The 19,113-nt window shown below is 41.4% G+C and overlaps 1 protein-coding gene across 7 annotated transcripts in view; it reads right to left on the bottom strand.

Annotated features, from left to right (window-relative positions):
- Positions 1-19,113, bottom strand: part of FBXW4 (F-box and WD repeat domain containing 4) — a 96,347-nt gene that overhangs the window by 71,620 nt on the left and 5,614 nt on the right. For 6 of the 7 annotated variants that reach the window (XM_066355952.1, XM_066355955.1, XM_066355954.1 and 3 more), the window contains 3 exons: positions 5,614-5,709; positions 2,739-2,924; positions 2,159-2,291 (listed from right to left, as the gene is read on the bottom strand). In XM_066355952.1, coding sequence (XP_066212049.1) covers positions 2,159-2,291; positions 2,739-2,924; positions 5,614-5,709 — 415 coding nt within the window. Of the gene's footprint in view, positions 1-2,158; positions 2,292-2,738; positions 2,925-5,613; positions 5,710-17,760; positions 17,844-19,113 lie in introns of those variants that run through there. The other variant, XM_066355957.1, reaches the window with a different exon arrangement.

Below are 19,113 nucleotides of genomic sequence, written 5' to 3'. Positions count from 1 at the left end.
TGCCGGGTGGATCCCGGTCGGGCGCATATGGGAGTTCCCGTTTCCAGCTTCAGAAAAATACAAAAAAAAACAAACCCAAAACAAAATAAAACAAACCTCTGTCCTAAGACACAGTACATATTTGAGGAATTCCCTCAAAACAGGCTATAGATGTTTATAGGAAACATGATAGTTCTTACATAGGTTCAGGTGAATTAGGAGCCTGAAGAAGCAGCTGTATAATTGCAAAAGCCACCAAAAGAAAATGAAAAGTCAATTATAAAAGTGGGTAATGTAGAAATGGGCCAAGAAGACGAAGGTAGCAAAATGCAAAGCCAATAACAGAAAGGAAGAAAAAGAAGCAACATATCCAGTAAGCCAGAAAAGATGAGCTAGCCTGGTGGTCATTGAGGGGCCCCAAAGAGCTAACCAGCTTTCTGAAGTTGAAGAACCAGGAGGGAGAATTCTGTCATTGACCTAAAAGAAATCCTCGAAAGGAATAGGATATTCTGCAGTGAAATTTTAGAATAGTACCTACTTCCATACTTTTAAAAAAAAACAAACAAATTAAGTCACTAAATAGGGCTGAGTTAGTACTTAAAACATGAAACTAACCCAATATCCCAGATAAAATTGCTATCATTCTTTGACTGTAAGCAGTCCATACCCTTTAATTGCTACCTGTGGTTATTAAGCTAAGTTTAATACTACTCAGGGTATCAGAGCAAAGAACAGGATAGAAGAAAGGATGTCACTAAAAAAGAAGAGCCAGGGGAAGGTTTTAGCTATGACAAGATGCTATAATGAGATGGGATGATGTAAGTCACACATGCCACAAAAGATTTCTATGCAAACCGACTGCTGAGCAGTATAGCAACTTAAGGCCAGCCTCTTTGCAAGAAATGCTACAAAGACAGTGAATACTCAGAAATCTGAAGTATAGAGTGGGGAATAGGAAGAAGGTGATAAGAAATTCAGTTTCCATGTTAGTTTAAAATATTTTCTGGATTTTTCAGGTCCCCTGTGCTGGTATGTATGTCTGACAGAATACAAAGTATGAGGAAGAAAACAGCAAAGAGAGGAGAAACTTCCAAAAATAGAAAAGAACATAGTTAGCTCTTCTTTCTATACTGCTCACAAAAATTAGGGGATATTTCAAAAATGAATATGAAGCAATAAAATATACCCTAATTTTTGTGAGCAGTATATATATATTAGTGACATTATTCCATGAAGTAGTCGTCACCAGAGGGTACATGGAGTGAGAGAAGTTAGTGAGTAAAGACTAAAACTCCCCTCTCCTGAGTCCTCTCTCTCTATTTGTCTTAGAGGCCTGTTTGCTGACAAGAGCAAGCATTTTGCTCCTGTTAGCACTACAAAGTCTCCAGATGCTGGGGAACAGATAGGCAAGATACTATCAGGCCCCCTGCACCATCAGCTGAATTGTCAGCAAAGTTCCCACAGCAGCCAAAGGACGAGGCATGTGTGGGCCTGGCCTAGGGCTGCTGGACACAGGAATGAAGAAAGTTCTCTATCTCATGAGTGGGAGCCTATCTGACCCAAACATGGATGAACTGACTCCATACAGCAGGGGTTACACTACTTATCAGTCTCATTCTGTTCGGTCTTGGCAGATGTCTGACTGTAGACCAGGCAATCTGGCAATGACACAACAAATAACACCATTCTCTTGTCATCTTTCTACTGCTTACTGACCACATCACTCTCCAGAGAAGCAATAAAAACACATTTTAATTATCAGCCTGATTGCTTATAAACAAGGTGGTGAAAAATTAACCTCTCTAAACAGAGAGCAAGTAAAAAGAGGGAGATTTTAAAATAAAATATTCGGGTCAGAACTAACCCACAAACTTGAGGAAATTCAGCTCAGGGAGGAAAAGCTGGCAAGGCCCTCTGTTTTTGAGTTCACGCCACATTTCAAGTGAGTGGCAAGCTTCCCAGCCACTGTCCACTTCTTTCCCAGGCCAGCTGGCAAGGACACAACCTGGCATGGCAAGCTGCATGCCAGAGGCACATAAGTGAGTCCTTTATTGTGTTGTTTCCCCTCCCCCACCAATGCTCTCAGCCAATCCTGAGACTCAGGCCCTATCCACCCTCTCCCACCCCATTCCCTATAGACAGAAGGGAGTAATAGTATGTAAGGGGGTCACCACCTCACCTTGGCCGTCCTGTCCCTGGAGCCACTCACAATGATGCCCCCTTTGCAATCCACACAATTCACCTCCTGTTCATGAGCTGAATACTTGACAGTGAAGGTGCTATGAATCTTATGAACACCAATCTTCCCATCCCTATGAGAGAAACAAGAAGCCCACCACCAACAGCCAATTATTCTCATTGTAAGAAAAGAACAAGTCTACAGAAACAGCCCAAGACTCCAATGACATTCACGTTTGCTAAGCTTTAGGCAATTCAGTCCAATAAGGTTCTGAGCTTCTAGATACTTTAACTTCTTTAGTATACTTAGGGCTGAACAGAGCTGAGAGACAAAACAAATTCCCCCCTTAAGAGTATCAAGACCAGTTTCACTTTTCATTAGAGGCTCTTCCCATTTTCCTTCCCCAGCTAACCCTATTAAGTGTCTTTGGTAAATCTCTGTGCTTCAAATAGGAAAAAAGCCCATTACTCCTTCTAGTCTCCCTTTTGGAGGGAGTTAAGACAGAAAAAGACAGAGACAGGCAGATGGTCCCTGAAGAATCCTAAGGAAGAGGGTAGAAGGAGAAACCTGTAGCACTTACCCTCCTGCACTGATAATATGTGAGTTGGCCAACACAAAGTGGCAAACATCCTCATCATGCCCAGCAAAGACTCCCAGGGGTTGACGGTTCAAGCTGGCACCATCTGGGCGGAACTGATAGGCCAGGATGAAATTAGCCTGGGATATGTACAGAGAATCACCCTCTAGCTGCATCCAGGGCATCTGACTGCAGAGATAAACAAAACTTAAGGATCATCAAGATACAGAAATAATAAATTCAAATTTTACAAAATAAACAGCAAAAAAAAGATACAGAGTGAAAACCTAACTACAGTCTTTGGAGAGACTGCTCAATCCTCAATTTAGCAGGAATAACCTGCAAGGCTAAGTCTTCAAAATCACCTATGCTTAGGCTACCCTCAGAAAACTAGAGTGATTGAGCTTTGTGGTGACCTAATCATCACTGGACTACCTGAAAGAAAGTGAGAATTAAAAGACCAAATAAATAGCACTTTTAATTGAAGAATGCTTAAGATTTGAATTACTGGGGAGGCAGAGCTTAGAAAATGCAATGATTGAGGAGTGGGAAGGGGCAAAAAGAAATCGTCCACCCTGATGAAGTAATTTTTTTCATTCTGTATCCTTATATTTAAAGTGTGATACTAAGTTTCAAAGTTCCAAGACTTCCATACATGCCTCTTTTCCAATAGATTGGTTAGGGTACAACAGAGAAGAATAGTCCCAGAGAAGCTCCATTTCCTTGCCCTGGTAGAGCAAAGGGCCCATTTATAAGTGACAGGAATAAAGCCATTTAGAAAAGAATATTAATAATGTACTGATTAGATACCTAAATCCTCACAGGGGATATCCACACTTCTGTATTAGAGGGTATAGGGCAAGAGTGGCAATGGAAAAACACAGCCCCTGGGGCAGCTTATTACAGTACAGGGGGTCCAGAGAAATAGCTCTCATAGGCAGCTGATAAAAGGAATCCACACATAGTTAAAGATTCCCTCTATAATCTGGCAGGAGGAAGAAAGGTTAGATGCCACAGACCATTCCCATGACACAGAGTGAGCTTTAAGAAGAAAGAATACTCTGCCAGGCTCTCTGGTGCGGACTAAGCCCCTTTCCCAAGGTAGACATCCCACACCCAGTCCTACTCCACAAAAGGATTCTGGAGCTACCAGGTCCCAAGCAAAGCACAGGGACAACTGATTCATCTCCATTTACAGAGACACCATCTCTCACTGCCAAACCTGTCTGAGCAAACTGGGCAGTGTTTCTTCCCCAGACTCCTTAATACAAGCGTCATGGGAATGTGGAAAAGTTCTGCAAAATGACTTGACGGGCCATTAAATGCAGCTTGGACTTTGTAGTAACTGAGTTTCTGCTCATGAGGTTTTTACAAGTGTGTGCATATATTATATGGAACATGTGTAGAGTGTGTATAGATGCCTTCATTCTCATTCAATATGACATTCCTCTTCAACATCCCCTTGCACAAGTTTGTGGCACACTCAAATGGGCAGCAAGCAGAGGGGTTTGGAAATCATGTTTAGAGCCATCTGGTAAACAGCCATTGCCTAGGACAAGAAACCAAGTTCATGCCAGGTGAACAGTGGAGAATCCCGGGGCAGACTGGTAACTGTTTTGTGTGTTTATTTGCCAAACTGCTTTAAACGAGCCAACACACACACACACACACACACACAAAACCTGCCAGGGACAGAACCTTGATAGAGCAATAAACTCTACTTCTCTACTTTCTTATATTAAAAGACAAAAGTGGGAAGCAAAGGGTAAAGTCCTTCCTCATAAAAACCCACCACATTTCTCCCCAGTAATTTCTTTACCCATCACCACTACCACATAATTCACAGCAAATGATGTCAGTAAAACCAACAGAAACTGGACACAAGCAAAAAAGAAAGGGTCATCAGATGTGCTGTGTCTATCAGCACAGGTACAGGTCAACCTGGAATGAGGAATCATAATGTTCCCTAGCCATTCCAACCAATCAGCTACAAGCATTTTTTGGTAGGGAGTCATAAATAACTATGAAATTTAGCATTGATGAAGCATAAAATCTGTGGGATTAGCAGTGCCAAAGCCATAATTTAAATCTCCTGGCACTTTTTCTAACCTCTGCCTCCTGTAATATATATATCCAAATATCCAAACCTTTAGATTCTATTTTGCCTTTTAATAAAGTAGGGAAGAGAATGACAGGAAGCCAATAGTGAAGGTGTAACTTCCTACAGTAGAAGATTTAAAGAAAAATAATTGTAAAACAAGATAAATTGAAATATCGGTTTCATTATTTCTTTTTTTTTTTTAATTTTATGTCTTTTTTTTTAATTTTTTTTTATTTATTTATTCATTTTAGAGAGGAGAAGGAAAGACAGAGAGAGAGAAGGGGGGAGGAGCTGGAAGCATCAACTCCCATATATGCCTTGACCAGGCAAGCCCAGGGTTTCGAACCGGCGACCTCAGCATTTCCAGGTCAACGCTTTATCCACTGCGCCACCACAGGTCAGCCATTATTTCTTTTAATGAGATGCATTAACAGTGGCTACCTCTGAGTAGTAGGATTATGAATTATTTTGTTTTCTTCTTTAAACTTTTCTATTTTTTCAAATTTCTACAATATTTTTATAATCATAAAAATCATAAAATCATAAAATCATAATCATAAAAATATGGAATTCATTAAAATAAAGTAAGTTTCTGAAATCCTTTCGATAAATGAGGAAAAAAAAAAGTCCCTTTGATGGCCTCTTTGTGGTATTTAAAGGATCACCAGGGCCATACCACCTAAGACAAGCTATTCACTTTCTAACTAGGACCAGATTTCTTACTTCCCAGCATGCTTTTCTGAACCAGGCAGCTTTAAAAATAAAGAGGCTACTTACCTGCACCTCCACTTCAACAGAATCCCTTCTCGGCAGCGCCCCAACTTCCAATTTTGAGACACCTTCACTCGCTCCTTCACTGGTACACTGGCCATCCTGCGTCCAGACAGAACAGATAATCCAGTCACTACAACTTATTGACAACCAGAGAACATTCCATGGGCTTACAAATCAGGATTCAGGAATATCTGATATCAGAATATACACTGCTCACAAAAATTAGGGGACAGGGAACGTATAGTGCATTTTCACCAATGAAATAAAAGTTGGTTTTGCATCTCATTTGCATAGTTGAACAACTTTCTTTGACTTGTCGATTGCTTTTCTTTTTTTTGTATTTTTCTGAAGCTGGAAACGGGAGAGACAGTCAGACAGACTCCCGCATGCGCCCGACCGGGATCCACCCGGCATGCCCACCAGGGGCGACGCTCTGCCCACCAGGGGGCGATGCTCTGCCCCTCTGGGGCGTCGCTCTGCCGCAACCAGAGCCACTCTTAGCGCCTGGGGCAGAGGCCAAGGAGCCATCCCCAGTGCCTGGGCCATCTTTGCTCCAATGGAGCCTTGGCTGCAGGAGGGGAAGAGAGAGACAGAGAGGAAGGAGGGGGGGGGGGTGGCGAAGCAAATGGGTGCTTCTCCTATGTGCCCTGGCCGGGAATCAAACCTGGGTCCCCCGCACACCAGGCCAACGCTCTACCACTTAGCCAACCAGCCAGGGCCTCGATTGCTTTTCTGATGTTCTTGCTTAATAAAAAAAAATCAAATGCTTCTTTTATTGTTTCATATTCATTTTGAAATATCCCCTAATTTTTGTGAGCAGTATATCTGGATGTAAGTGAAAGGGCTAGGAGGCAAGAAAGAAATAGCTCTTCTCTCTCCCTTGGATAACTAAGAAATCCTTTAAAGTGTCTACAGTGACACCAAAGCAATTTAATAAAGGATGACAAACAGTACTGGAACCACAGTCTATCCATAAGGAAAAATATGAACTTTGATTCCTACCTCACACCACACAGAAAAATTAATTCAAAATAGATCACAGACCTAAACACAAAATCTGTTGATAAAACTGGGTATCAACAGAGCAAAAAACTGATTTAGATTATCATCTCATATTACAATATAATTAACTCCCCAAAAATGAAAGAATGAATTTAAAATAGTTTTCTAACTAAAGAGTTTAAAGTATTTAAATTTTAAACTGCAGAGAAGAAAAAAGATTACAATGAAAGCAACAGAGTGGGGAAAATTAACAATTAATACTATAAGTACAGCCTGACCAGGCAGTGGCGCAGTGGATAGAGCGTCGGACTGGGATGCCGAGGACCCAGGTTCGAGACCCCGAGGTTGCCAGCTTAAGCACGGGCTCATCTGGCTTGAGCAAAAAGCTCACCAGCTTGGACCCAAGGTCACTGGCTGGAGCAAGGAGTTACTCAGTCTGCTGAAGGCCCGCAGTCATGGCACATATGAGAAAGCAATCAATGAACAACTAAAGTGTCCCAACAAAAAACTGATGATTGATGCTTCTCATCTCTCTCTGTTCCTGTCTGTCTGTCCCTATCTATCCCTCTATCTGACTCTCTCTCTCTGTCCCTGAAAAAAAAAAAAAAAACTTTCAATAAAGGTGCCAAATTAAAAAAAAAAAATACTATAAGTACAAGTTTTACACTAAAAAGTTTTATAGGGGGCTGATAAAATCTATCAGGATAACACTCCTTCTCCAATACATATCCAACCACAAATAAGAACAGTCACACACTGTTTACATGATAAAACACTGGGGAAATATCCCATAACAATTCCAGTTTACAGACATGCACATCAAAATTATTGAGTCCTGGCCAGTTAGCTTAATTGGTTGGAATCCCCATATGTCAAGGTTGCAGGTTCAATCTCTGGTTAGGACTCAACCAATGGGTACATAAATGAGTGAAACAACAAACCAGTGTTTCTATCTCTCCCCTCTCACTTTCTCTCTAAAATCAATAAATTAAAAAAATTTGAAACCAATTATTAACGTACTACCTCACTTCTATTAAGTGGAAAAACTACACTAGCTTTGGTTTGATAGAAGGGTTTGGGTTGGGTGATACATTGCTAGCAGCATGCTGGTACAGCCTTTCAGAAAGGAATTCTGTTGGTAAAAGTTGTTAAATGACAGCTTCTGACTCAGCATTCCCACTTTGTGCACTACCATCACAAAGAAAATATTCAAAAGAAAAATATTTTTTTACAAAGGTATTTCTAGTTGTAGCTATATATTAGAGCTAAGATCTGGAAATAGCCCAAAAGTCTCTCTGCAGGAGAGAATGCTACACTAATGCAAAGGAATATATTGCCACTAGAAATGATAAATGTAAGAACTGCAAAATATTTTGGAAATGACTATAGCAAGGAATGGTCATTTTAAAACTAAGTCAAATTTATAAAGTAGAGGTAAGAGGACACTACACAAAATTATATCTCCATAAATAACAGGCCAGAAGAGGTAAATAGACAGTACTTTAGGAAGTGAGCAATTTTTAAAATATATCAGCCCTGGCCAGTGGCTCAGTGGATAGAGCATTGGCTTGGCATATGGACGTCATGGGTTTGATTCCTGGTCAGGGCACACAGGAGAAATGACCACCGGCTTCCCTCCTTTCCCTTTCTCTCTTCTCTTCCCCCTCCCCCCAGGCAGTGGCTCATTGGTTCAAGCATTAGCCCCAGGGGGTTAAGGAGCCATCAGCCTCAGGTGCTAAAAATAGCTCGGTACACAAGCACCAGCCCTTGATGGGATTACTGGGGTAGATTCAGTTGGGGCACATGTGGAAATCTGCATATCTCCCCTCCTATCACCTAAAATATATACATATATCACATTGGGGGGATTGGGAGAAGTGAAGGAAGGGATAGGAGGGATAAATGGTGAAGGACAGAGACTTGACTTGAGGCGGTGAACACACAGTACAATGTACAGATGATGTGTTGTAGAACTGTGCACCTGAAACCTGTATAATTTTGTTAACCAGTGTCACCCCAAAAAATTCAACAGAAAGGAAATAAAAAAATAAAAATATATAGCACATAATTATCAAGAGTTAGGTCTTTCAATTTACCTTTAAATTGTAGATTAAATGAATTTATGGGAAAAGCACAGAATGCAGATCTAGGAAACTGGGATCCCAACCTAGTTAGCTAACTTCTCTAATTGTCAATGTCTTCATTTTGAAATGAGGTATTTCATTCAACTGTGGTATTTTAGAAATGACAACTAAAACAAAGTACAAGTTATAAATTACTACAAAAGGTTATTTTTATATAAATATAAAATGATTAATATCTATTAATGGTGTCATCTCTAAATTTAATTCAGTAGTCATTTGTTTTTCTTCTAATCCAATTATAACTATTAGAAATTGTTCTTCTAATGTCAAACTTGGTCCTCTTTCAAGCTGACTGATTAGGATTTGGGTGTACACACGTTAAAGCTAAAATATATTACTGAATTTGTCCATTGGGTAAAATATGGTCCTTGGTTTCACATTACTAGTATGCAACCTATACTACTAGATAGATAGAGAACTGAGGACAGTAAAAGATAGTCAACAGGATGGACTAAAAGAACTGAAATTTCAATGAGAAAGATTAGACTCCCTGTCAAATCTTATTTGCATATCCCTCCCAGATATAAAAGAAGAGATCCTTTGTAGCTAACCTCTTCTCTACAGTTAGGTCTAAATTCATAGGTGGAGGTGAAACCAAAATTGAATGCTCTGGATCATAACAGGAAAGAAACAAGGGGTAAGAATCAATGTATTTCCTGAATTGGAATAAGAACACTTCTCTCATCTCCCTAGTCACTTAACTGCAATTTGGTGACACTTCACTAAGGGTCAAAGCACTGCCCTGAGGGCCTGATCACAACAGCAAGAAACTTTCAAAGTTGAACTCTAGAAGCTGCTACCTAACAGTAGGTGCAGACTTCCTCACCCACAATGAACAACATAATAAAAATACTGGTTCTGGTCCTTCAAACCAAATTTCAATTTTTTAAATCATTCCATTGGGCTCTCACTTGAGAAATAGTACCACTTCTGCTAAAAGCAACTTAACAACTCAGCTTTTGCATCCCTTTTGTTCGTTCAATCATCTCTGATGGTTCCTAGCTGGTGGGCAAACAATATCCATATTCTTATTGGTTTCATTTCAATATCTGAAAAATCAGAAGGAATAAAAAAATCTTTCCTTCCCTGTGGGGACCTATTACATTGAAGTCAAAGGGGCTCAGTAAAACCAGGCAGCAGAAGTGCCTGAGAAAACAGGAGCAGGTGCCCCTGGGAATTCAATAAGGGCCCTTGTTCCCATCCTTGAAATGCTCTCTGGTTGGCTATTTCTCCACAGTTACTGGTGTAAAGTGGGGGATACTCCCTCCAAAAATGATTGGTGTCCTGTAAATAAACCTCCTGCATGGCTGTTAATGCATGGAGGAATCTCTAACCTAGTCTGTGGGCCTACTGGAACTTCCATTTTCCCAGCCCTCCTTCTCTTGCCTCAGGCTCATTTTTCCACTTGGGCCCCCTCCTTCTCAGCTTTCCGGCACTTAGTCACCATTATAGTTTGACTGCATTCCTGGGCACATGACCTATTTTAAACAAAAACAACACAACATGAACCCATAGTAAGCTATCAGGCTCCTTAAAATATTGGCAACAAGTGAGTCCAAAGGGACAGAAATTAATCTAGGCAGTTATCTAGAGTCTCCTTTCATTTCACCTCTCTTCACTCACACTCCAAACAAAAAGCAAATAAATAACTTTAGTCTGAAGAAAAATGCTGGGGGGCAAAGGAAGGGGAAGTATAGACATATCATAGAGGTGTTAAACCTGTGTGGCCCCTAAGATCAGAAAACTCCTATATCACAAATCAATTTCCCTCCCCGCTCCATCTTGAAGTTTGTCCCCTTGATGCCACCCAAGCTGCCTACCTGTGTGACTAGCATGATTACCATAAGCATATCTTTCTGCTTACTTGAAAATTCAGAAAAGGAGGGTATCTATCTACAAGTGACAAAGCCATCTCAAGGGGCATTGGGCTAAGGAGGGGGAACAGGACTATGCAAAATAATGCTTGGGGGCTTGGAATTTTAAATGAATACTGTCTCTTGATTTCTTTGATCTTCTTGCTCTCCAGAAAGCAATTTCCCCCATATTGCCTGTACCCACCAGTTCTACTACAACTAAGAATTTGGCTTTAAGTTTTAACATTTAAACAGCCTAAGACAAGAAACTTCTAACTCTTCGTTTATATTTGGCATCAGACTAAAGCCTCCCATGGCCCTCAACAACAGAGGTCCATAATTAAGGTTCAAAAAAAAAAATCAATGAGCCTGGCCAGGCGGTGGCGCAGTGGATAGAGCGTCAGACTGGGATGCGGAGAACCCAGGTTCGTGACCCCGAGGTCACCAGCTTGAGCACGGGCTCACCAGCTTGGACCCAAGGTCGCTGGCTTAAGTAAGGGGTTAATCGGTCTGCTGGAGTCCCACGGTCAAGGCACATACGAGAAAGCGATCAATGTACTAAGGTGTCGCAACGAAAAACTAATGATTAATGCTTCTCATATCTCTCTGTTCCTGTCTGTCTGTCCCTATCTGTCCCCCTTTTTTTTTTTAACAGAGACTCTCTCACAGTCTCTGTTAAAAAAAAATCATTATAGTGTGTTAATTTGCTTACCCTTTTGGCCAGGGAACAGGGAATAACCCCAACATGCAGGGTGAAGTGAGCTTGTAGGAAACAAGCATAAGGACAGAACTATGCACTAGGAGAGACTCGAGCAGACCCACATCTCCCTTGAAAGGCCTCCAAATGACAGCTCAGCTTACTCATTCAACCTGACCTCCCATGGCTCCACACTATGTAACTGAACTCCAGCCAAGTCCATCTCTTCTACATTTATAACTATACCCATACTTTCTCCTATATTGCCAGCACCAGCCTACGTTTGTCCTTGACAAATGCCTCCTTCCCTATTCTGGGCACTAGTCAAGTGCACCCATTCTTCAAAGTCCAGCTTAAGCCTCTACTTCCCTGACTCCTCCAGATTTTCCTCTTCCTCTCATGTGAACCGTAGGCTGAACCTACCATAAACCTAGGCATGTTAGCTTTTCACAGCTGTACGTCTTGTTTGTCCAATACAATCATAAATTCCACAGGATCAAGTCTTAAACCTCTTAGTACTTCTAAAAGTAGGTCTCAACCAATGATATGCCAGGAACCCAGAGTAAGCGTACCATCAAATTTTAAACAATTTATAGAATTTATTTTCATCCAACAAAAGAGCTACACTTTTAGAATGCTTTCTGTCAGACATATCACTGAGCCACAATGTGACTCAAGACACAATTGCTGCAAATAAGAAGACTGAATGTTCAGAAGAACAGAAAAAACTTTACCTCAAAATATATTATAAGAGAACAAGGTCAGGACAGTAATAGTTCTACTCAAACAGGAACATACCAAACAGTGAATAAGTAAACAGACAAATGTTTCAACTTTCTGAAACTTGCTTTAAAAGGAAAAAAAAAAAGACATTCACATTTTAATCCTTTAATGTATTGTCAAAAATTCTAACATCACACAAAAGTATATCATACACAAAAGGTAAGAACCATGGTCCTAGCATAATAGCTATTTTGATAGAAACTGCTTAAATAGTTCTCAAAAGTACAGTTCTCCCTTTAGCAAGTCATACTTTCAACAATATCTATAGATTTTCAGTAGTCTGGACACACTATCTTCAAGCTCCAAAGGCTCTTCTTAAAAATGTGTAACACAGGACATCTTCAGGAATTCACCCAACATTTCAGAATTCTTATGCTAGAGAGGTTCCCAGGAAAGGAATCTGAGCAGATCAAATATCTTAATGTGGCACCCACAAAGCTGCCCAAAGTTGTTTTAGAAGCACTGGGCATAACCCTAATTCCTTACGTGAGTTTAGGATTTATGGTCATGTTCACATTCATTTCCTCCTGCTTTTTGTCAAGTTCTATATTTGCAGGGTACTTGACCAGTATGCATGTTCTGAAAGATGTTAAGAGATATTAAGCAGTGAAAAAAAGAATATTATGATCGAGACATTTTTGGACAATGCTAGATGAAACAAAATTAAATGAGTGTCTCTATCACAGGACACCTAAGTGCCTTTAACTTACCAATGAACACTGTGAATCCCCAAGAGAGGGGATGTGGACCACAGCATATCCCACGCTGATTTGATTACAGAATCAGCTTTTCAAGAACCCCACAATACAAAGCTGAGCTAGCACTTTCTGAGAATAAACAGCAAAAAAAAAGATACCACTACTTTTTGAGAACAGGCCATCCTCTGAGTCATGAATTGGGCACTAACAGACTCAGAAGTGAACTTTGTTCTTATACCTTCAAAATGACTTTTCCCAGGGCTCCCCATCTGAAATGTGAGGAACACACTACTCTGTTTCTCAGCGTTATTTCATAGTTCTTAATCTGTGTTCCATATTAATCACCAAAGCTGATTCTCAGTGTTAGTGACCGAGTTTTAAAATCCCTGATACTCTTCCAATTTGGATGAAGGGATAGAAAGAATATGAACCAGAAGCCACTCAGAAAGTTTTTACCACTCTAGTTCCTATGCCATTATGATAAAGTCAAACTGCAGCCAAGATAAGTAATGAATGAGAGGTTCTCCTTTAGTAACTCATTCCTAGAGAAAAGCCTGTCTTTAGCACAGGGATCAGGAACCTATGGCTCGCGCGCCAGATGTGGCTCTTTTGATGGCTGCATCTGGCTCGCAGACAAATGTTTAATAAAAAAATAATGTTAAAAATATAAAACATTCTCATGTATTACAACCCATTCATTTCCTACCGCTCATGTTCATGGTTGCAGGTGGCTGGAGCCAATCACAGCTGTCCTCCGGGACAACACCAAATTTTTATTGGATAATGCCTAACGTACACAGGTTGTTGTGAGGTCAGGAAGTAAACTTCCCTCCTTTTAATCAAGTAGTCAGCTAGCTAATTGCAGAAACCCTTTTGTTTTTTTTTTAAATTATTATTTTTTACAGAGACAGAGAGAGAGTCAGCAAGAGGGATAGATAGGAACAGACAGACAGGAACGGAGAGAGACAAGAAGCATCAATCATCAGTCCTTCGTTGCGACACCCTAGTTGCTCATTGATTGCATTCCCATATGTGCCTTGATCATGGGGCTACATCAGACCGAGTAACCCCTTGCTTGAGCCAGCAACCTTGGGTCCAAGCCAGTGAGCTTTGCTCAAACCAGATGAGCCCGCGCTCAAGCTGACGACCTCAGAGTCTCGAACCTGGGTCCTGCTCTATCACTGTGCCACAGCCTGGTCAGGCTGCAGAAACCCTTTTGACAAAGAAGATGGCTAAAAGAAAAAAAGATGAGGAGTATCATACTTTTCAGGAATGGACAGAGAAATTGACCTTTGTGGAGAGAGCAGGTTCTGCAGTGTATCTAATATGCAATGATAAAAGTGCATCGATGAAACAGTCAAATATAAAGCAGCACTTTGACACACGCCATACTACATTTACATCGAAATATCCAGCAGGGGACAGCAGGAAGAAAGCATGTCAAGAGCTACTGTGCAGAGTGCAAGCTAGTCAGCAGCAACTTCTTGTTTGGACCCAACAAGGTGACTGGAATTTGGCTAGCTGTGCTGGTGCTTTAGCAATTGTGAGAAATGGAAAGCCATTCACAGATGGGGAGTACGCCAAAACATTCATGCTTGATGTTGCCAATGAACTTTTCGACAACTTTTCGAATAAAGACAAGATAATCAAACGAATAAAAGACATGTCTCTGGCCCTGGCTGGTTGGCTCAGCGGTAGAGCATCAGCCTGGTGTGTGGGGGACCCGGGTTCGATTCCCGGCCAGGGCACATAGGAGAAGCGCCCATTTGCTTCTCCAACCCCCTCCTTCCTCTCTGTCTCTCTCTTCCCCTCCCACAGCCAAGGCTCCATTGGAGCAAAGATGGCCCGGGCACTGGGGATGGCTCCTTGGCCTCTGCCCCAGGCGCTAGAGTGGCTCTGGTTGCGGCAGAGCGACGCCCTGGAGGGGCAGAGCATCGCCCCCTGGTGGGCAGAGCGTAGCCCCTGGTGGGCGTGCCGGGTGGATCCCGGTCGGGCGCATGCGGGAGTCTGTCTGACTGTCTCTCCCCGTTTCCAGCTTCAGAAAAATACAAAAAAAAAAAAAAAAAGACATGCCTCTGTCGGCAAGAACTGTTCACGATTGTACCATCATGATGGCAAATCAAATTGAGGCAACACAAGTAAAGGACATAAATGCAGCACCATTCTTTTCTCTCGCTTTGGATGAGTCAACAGACATAAGTCATTTATCCCAGTTCAGCGTGATTGCAAGGTATGCTGTTGGTGACACACTACGTGAGGAAAGTCTTGCTGTTTTTCCTATGAAAGAAACAAGAGGGGAGGATTTATTCAAGTCTTTCACTGAGTTCGCTAAAGAAAAAATCTACCAATGGATAAACTTATTTCAGTGTGTGTACTGATGGTGCTCCATGCATGGTGGGGAAAAACAGAGGATTCATAGCGCTTCTTCGTGAACATGAAGAGAGCCATCCTAAGTTTTCACTGCATCCTACATCAGAAGGCGCTTTGTGCTCAGATGTGTGGCAAGCAGATTGGTGAGGTGATGTCTGTGGTCATTCAGGTGGTCAACTTTATTGTTGCCTGAGCTTTAAATGATCGCCAGTTTAAAACACTGCTGGATAAAGTTGGGAATAATTATCCTGGTCTGCTTCTGCACAGCAATGTGCGTTGGTTGTCAAGAGAGAAGGTGCTCAGCCGTTTCGTGGCTTGTCTGAGTGAAATCCAGACTTTTCTTGAAATGAAAAACGTCCAGCATCCTGAGTTAGCTAACAGTGAGTGGCTCCTGAAGTTCTACCATCTCATGGACATGACTGAACATCTGAACCAGCTCAATGTGAAAATGCAAGGTGTTGGAAATACAGTCTTATCCCTTCAACAAGCAGTGTTTGCATTTGAAAACAAATGGAACTCTTCATTGCTGACACTGAAACAGGTCGTTTACTACACTTTGAAAAACAGGGAGAGTTTAAAGATGCATGCACAGCAAGTGACCCTGCTCAACATCTTGATCTCCAGCAGCTAGCGGGCTTCACATCTAATCTCCTGCAGTCATTCAAAGCGCGCTTTGGATAATTTCGTGAGCGTACTCATCTTTTTAAGTTCATCACCCATCCACACGAGTGTGCAGCGGACGGCACCGACCTGAGTTACATCCCCGGTGTCTCCATCAGAAATTTTGAGCTATAAGCTGCTGACCTGAAGCCCTCAGACATGTGGGTGAATAAGTTCAAGTCACTGAATGAAGATTTGGAAAGACTTGCATGACAGCAAGCAGAGTTGGCGAGCAAACACAAGTGGGGGGAAATGAAAAAACTTTAACCTGCAGACCAGCTGATTGTCAAAACTTGGAATGCGCTTCCTGTCATATACCACACACTGCAGCGTGTAAGTATTGCTGTACTGACAATGTTTGGCTCTAAGTATGCCTGTGAGCAGTCTTTCTCACATCTGAAGAACATTAAGACCAACCTACAATCACGTTTAACGGATGGAAGTCTCAACGCCTGCATGAAGCTTAACCTCACCACGTAACAACCAGACTACAAAGCCATCAGCAAAACCATGCAGCACCAGAAGTCGCATTAATGGTAAGAAGTACTTTATTCATCATTGGTTAGCAACAGCATAACAACATTATTAAAAAGAATTCAGAGACTTATTGTACTTTAAAAGTCTTGGTCTTACATAAAATGCACACATTTACTTGTATTTAATGTTAAACATATTGTATGGCTCTCATGGAATTACATTTTAAAATATGTGGCATTCATGGCTCTCTCAGCCAAAAAGGTTCCTGACCCTGCTTTAGCACATATACCACCCATATCTGAATCTTGATTCACTTTTTATTTTTTTTTCTTTTTTTTTTATTTATTCATTTTAGAGAGGAGAGAGAGAGAGTCAGAGAGAGACAGAGAGGAGAGAGAGACGGGGGAGGAGCTGGAAGCATCAACTCCCACAGGTGCCTTGACCAGGCAAGCCCAGGGTTTCAAACCAGCGACCTCAGCATTTCCAGTTTGACGCTTTATCCACTGTGCTACCACAGGTCAGGCTCACTTTTTCAATATGGACTTTCTAAAGGAAAATTCAAAGAAACATGGGAGCTACAGGGAAGAAAGAAAAAGATGTACTGGATGAACCCATGACAGAGCTAGTCAGCAGGGAAAATACTGTTCCTTTCAGTGAAACAGCTTTCCAGGAAAAGTATCTCAACATACTTACTATAAAACAATTTAATTTCCCTGTCCCATCACCTGCCACCCCATCCCCATCCCCCCAAAAAAGCCCACAGATTGCGGATTTCCTCTCACTCTTGGCAGAGTTACCAGAAGAAATATAATACCCCCTCTGGACTGCTCCCAACAGCTGCTGGAATAAGAAGGGGAGCTGGGGGTAACCTTCCAAAGCTGCCTCTAAAGATGACCATTCTCCCTGCCAAACCATGCAGCCAGTAAACATAGGACTTTTCTGTCTCTACTACTTGAAGTAAGGGGAGACCCCCCAAAAGCAAGAGTGTCCCTAGTCCAAAATACTTGCCTCCAGCCCATCTGTTCTTCTGAACTTGGCTCTAAGCTGAAACTTCTGTATAGTAAACCATCACTGTTTCTTCCCTGACATGTATTCTTGACACAAGCCTCTACTACTTCACAGGAATAGTATTTTTAAAAATTTGTTTGTTTAACCCATCTATATATTTGCAAGGTAGGGCTCTTATTCTCCTATTCAATGTAGTTTCCTTATCTCTGCCCACCTCCCCAATATCTTGTACACACACACCCCTCTTTTTTTAAGTCAAGAACCTTGAAAAACAAAAGTCTAGGAACAAATTCAGCAATAACTATACTGCATCCTAGCTCTTTCCCCCTTCTCCAACATCATCTACACTAAATATACAGTTCTCTCTAGAAAAGCCCCAATAACCAAGCAGCAGAGACTTGCAGTTAGTCTTCAGCCTCTCAGCTGAGACCACCAACAAAGAAGTTCACGAATGTCACCTGGGGGCAGAAGCATTATCTCTCTTTGCTGAGGAGAAACTGGACAGAGCCTCCAGCATCATTCCCCAAGGTGACAGCCGGGTTGAGTGAAGACCGTGAAAACCGTACAAGAGCTGGGAGAGAAAATATAATGTAAGGAATGGTTTGGAATCAGTGGCAGGAGAAGGTGGAGGGATGAACTGGCTGACCCCAAATGTCTTTTCCATCTCTAACTCCTATGATTCTTTGACCTCCAATTTTGTGCTGCGGACAAGGAATGGAAAGTCAACAGACGTGGTGATGTTTTGAAAGAGCCTGGCAGTCTGCTCTTGTCATTTGGTAGCCTTTGCATGTATTTTTTAAGGTGTCTCCAAGCCCTATCTTCATTTCACAGTTGTCACCTTTCTCAGCAATTTGAGCTCATGTCAAATACCAAAAAGAAGAAGAAGAAGAAAGAATGTACTAGCAATTAATTGTGGGCTAAAGAGAGGCAGGCACGGGGGCCCGCTGGGTGGCCCAGACTTCCAGGGAGGGCAATGTGGACAGTTTGGATATAATGAAGAACTTACTCAAAGTTGAGACAAGGCAGCCAAACCTCTAACAAAAGATAAATTCTTTCTCCAGTCTCATACTCAGTTTAAGGTACAATTCAAATATTTACATGATTCAGGATTCATAAACAGATTCTTAGTTAGCTGAACCATCTTGCTTCTATAAATTACAACTGAAGTTCCATCTGACTCCTGGTCAAACCTAATCAAGACTGCTGAAAGAAAGAATAAACTAAATCTTTGGATTCTCAGCCTCACCTGATGGTTGACATACCTGAGATAAGTTCTGGAGCTTAGCAAAAACTCTGTTTCTAGGAATCAAAGTGGAGGGTATGCCTATTTTCACTGAAAATTCCAAACTCAGCTTTCTCATTTTTTCAAACAGGATCTCACCTTAAATTTTCAAAATTTACTAGAACTTGGCCTCAAGAAGAATCTACCTGAACCCCTCCCTGTTCCATGGTTATGAGTCAGGACCAGAAACTAATCCAACACTAGAGTCAACCAGATTTAAGGTTAAATTGTCACACAAAAGTAATTCTTTTCCATGTCAAACATTCAAAAATAGTTGTTTTTTTATCTGTATGATGCCTCAATAACCTCACTGTCAGTTTTATTTCAGTGGCTCAAGCACAATTTTTACCTCAGGAGTTGTTAGACACAGAAAATTGAACATACAGAGTACTTAAATACTTTCAGAGATCTCGTTCCAATAAGCCTTGCTCATCTCGCAGATTGTGAGGACTTTGGGTTTCTCCATGTTTCTGCCCTGAAAGCTAGCAAATTCATCCCCTACTATTCAAGTTTTACAAGACTAGAAAGG

The sequence above is a fragment of the Saccopteryx leptura genome, chromosome 13 (assembly GCF_036850995.1).
Source record: "Saccopteryx leptura isolate mSacLep1 chromosome 13, mSacLep1_pri_phased_curated, whole genome shotgun sequence".
In the NCBI taxonomy this organism is placed as follows: domain Eukaryota; kingdom Metazoa; phylum Chordata; class Mammalia; order Chiroptera; family Emballonuridae; genus Saccopteryx; species Saccopteryx leptura.
Note: the sequence above shows the minus strand (reverse complement) of the source record. Positions and strands in the feature narration are given on the sequence as shown.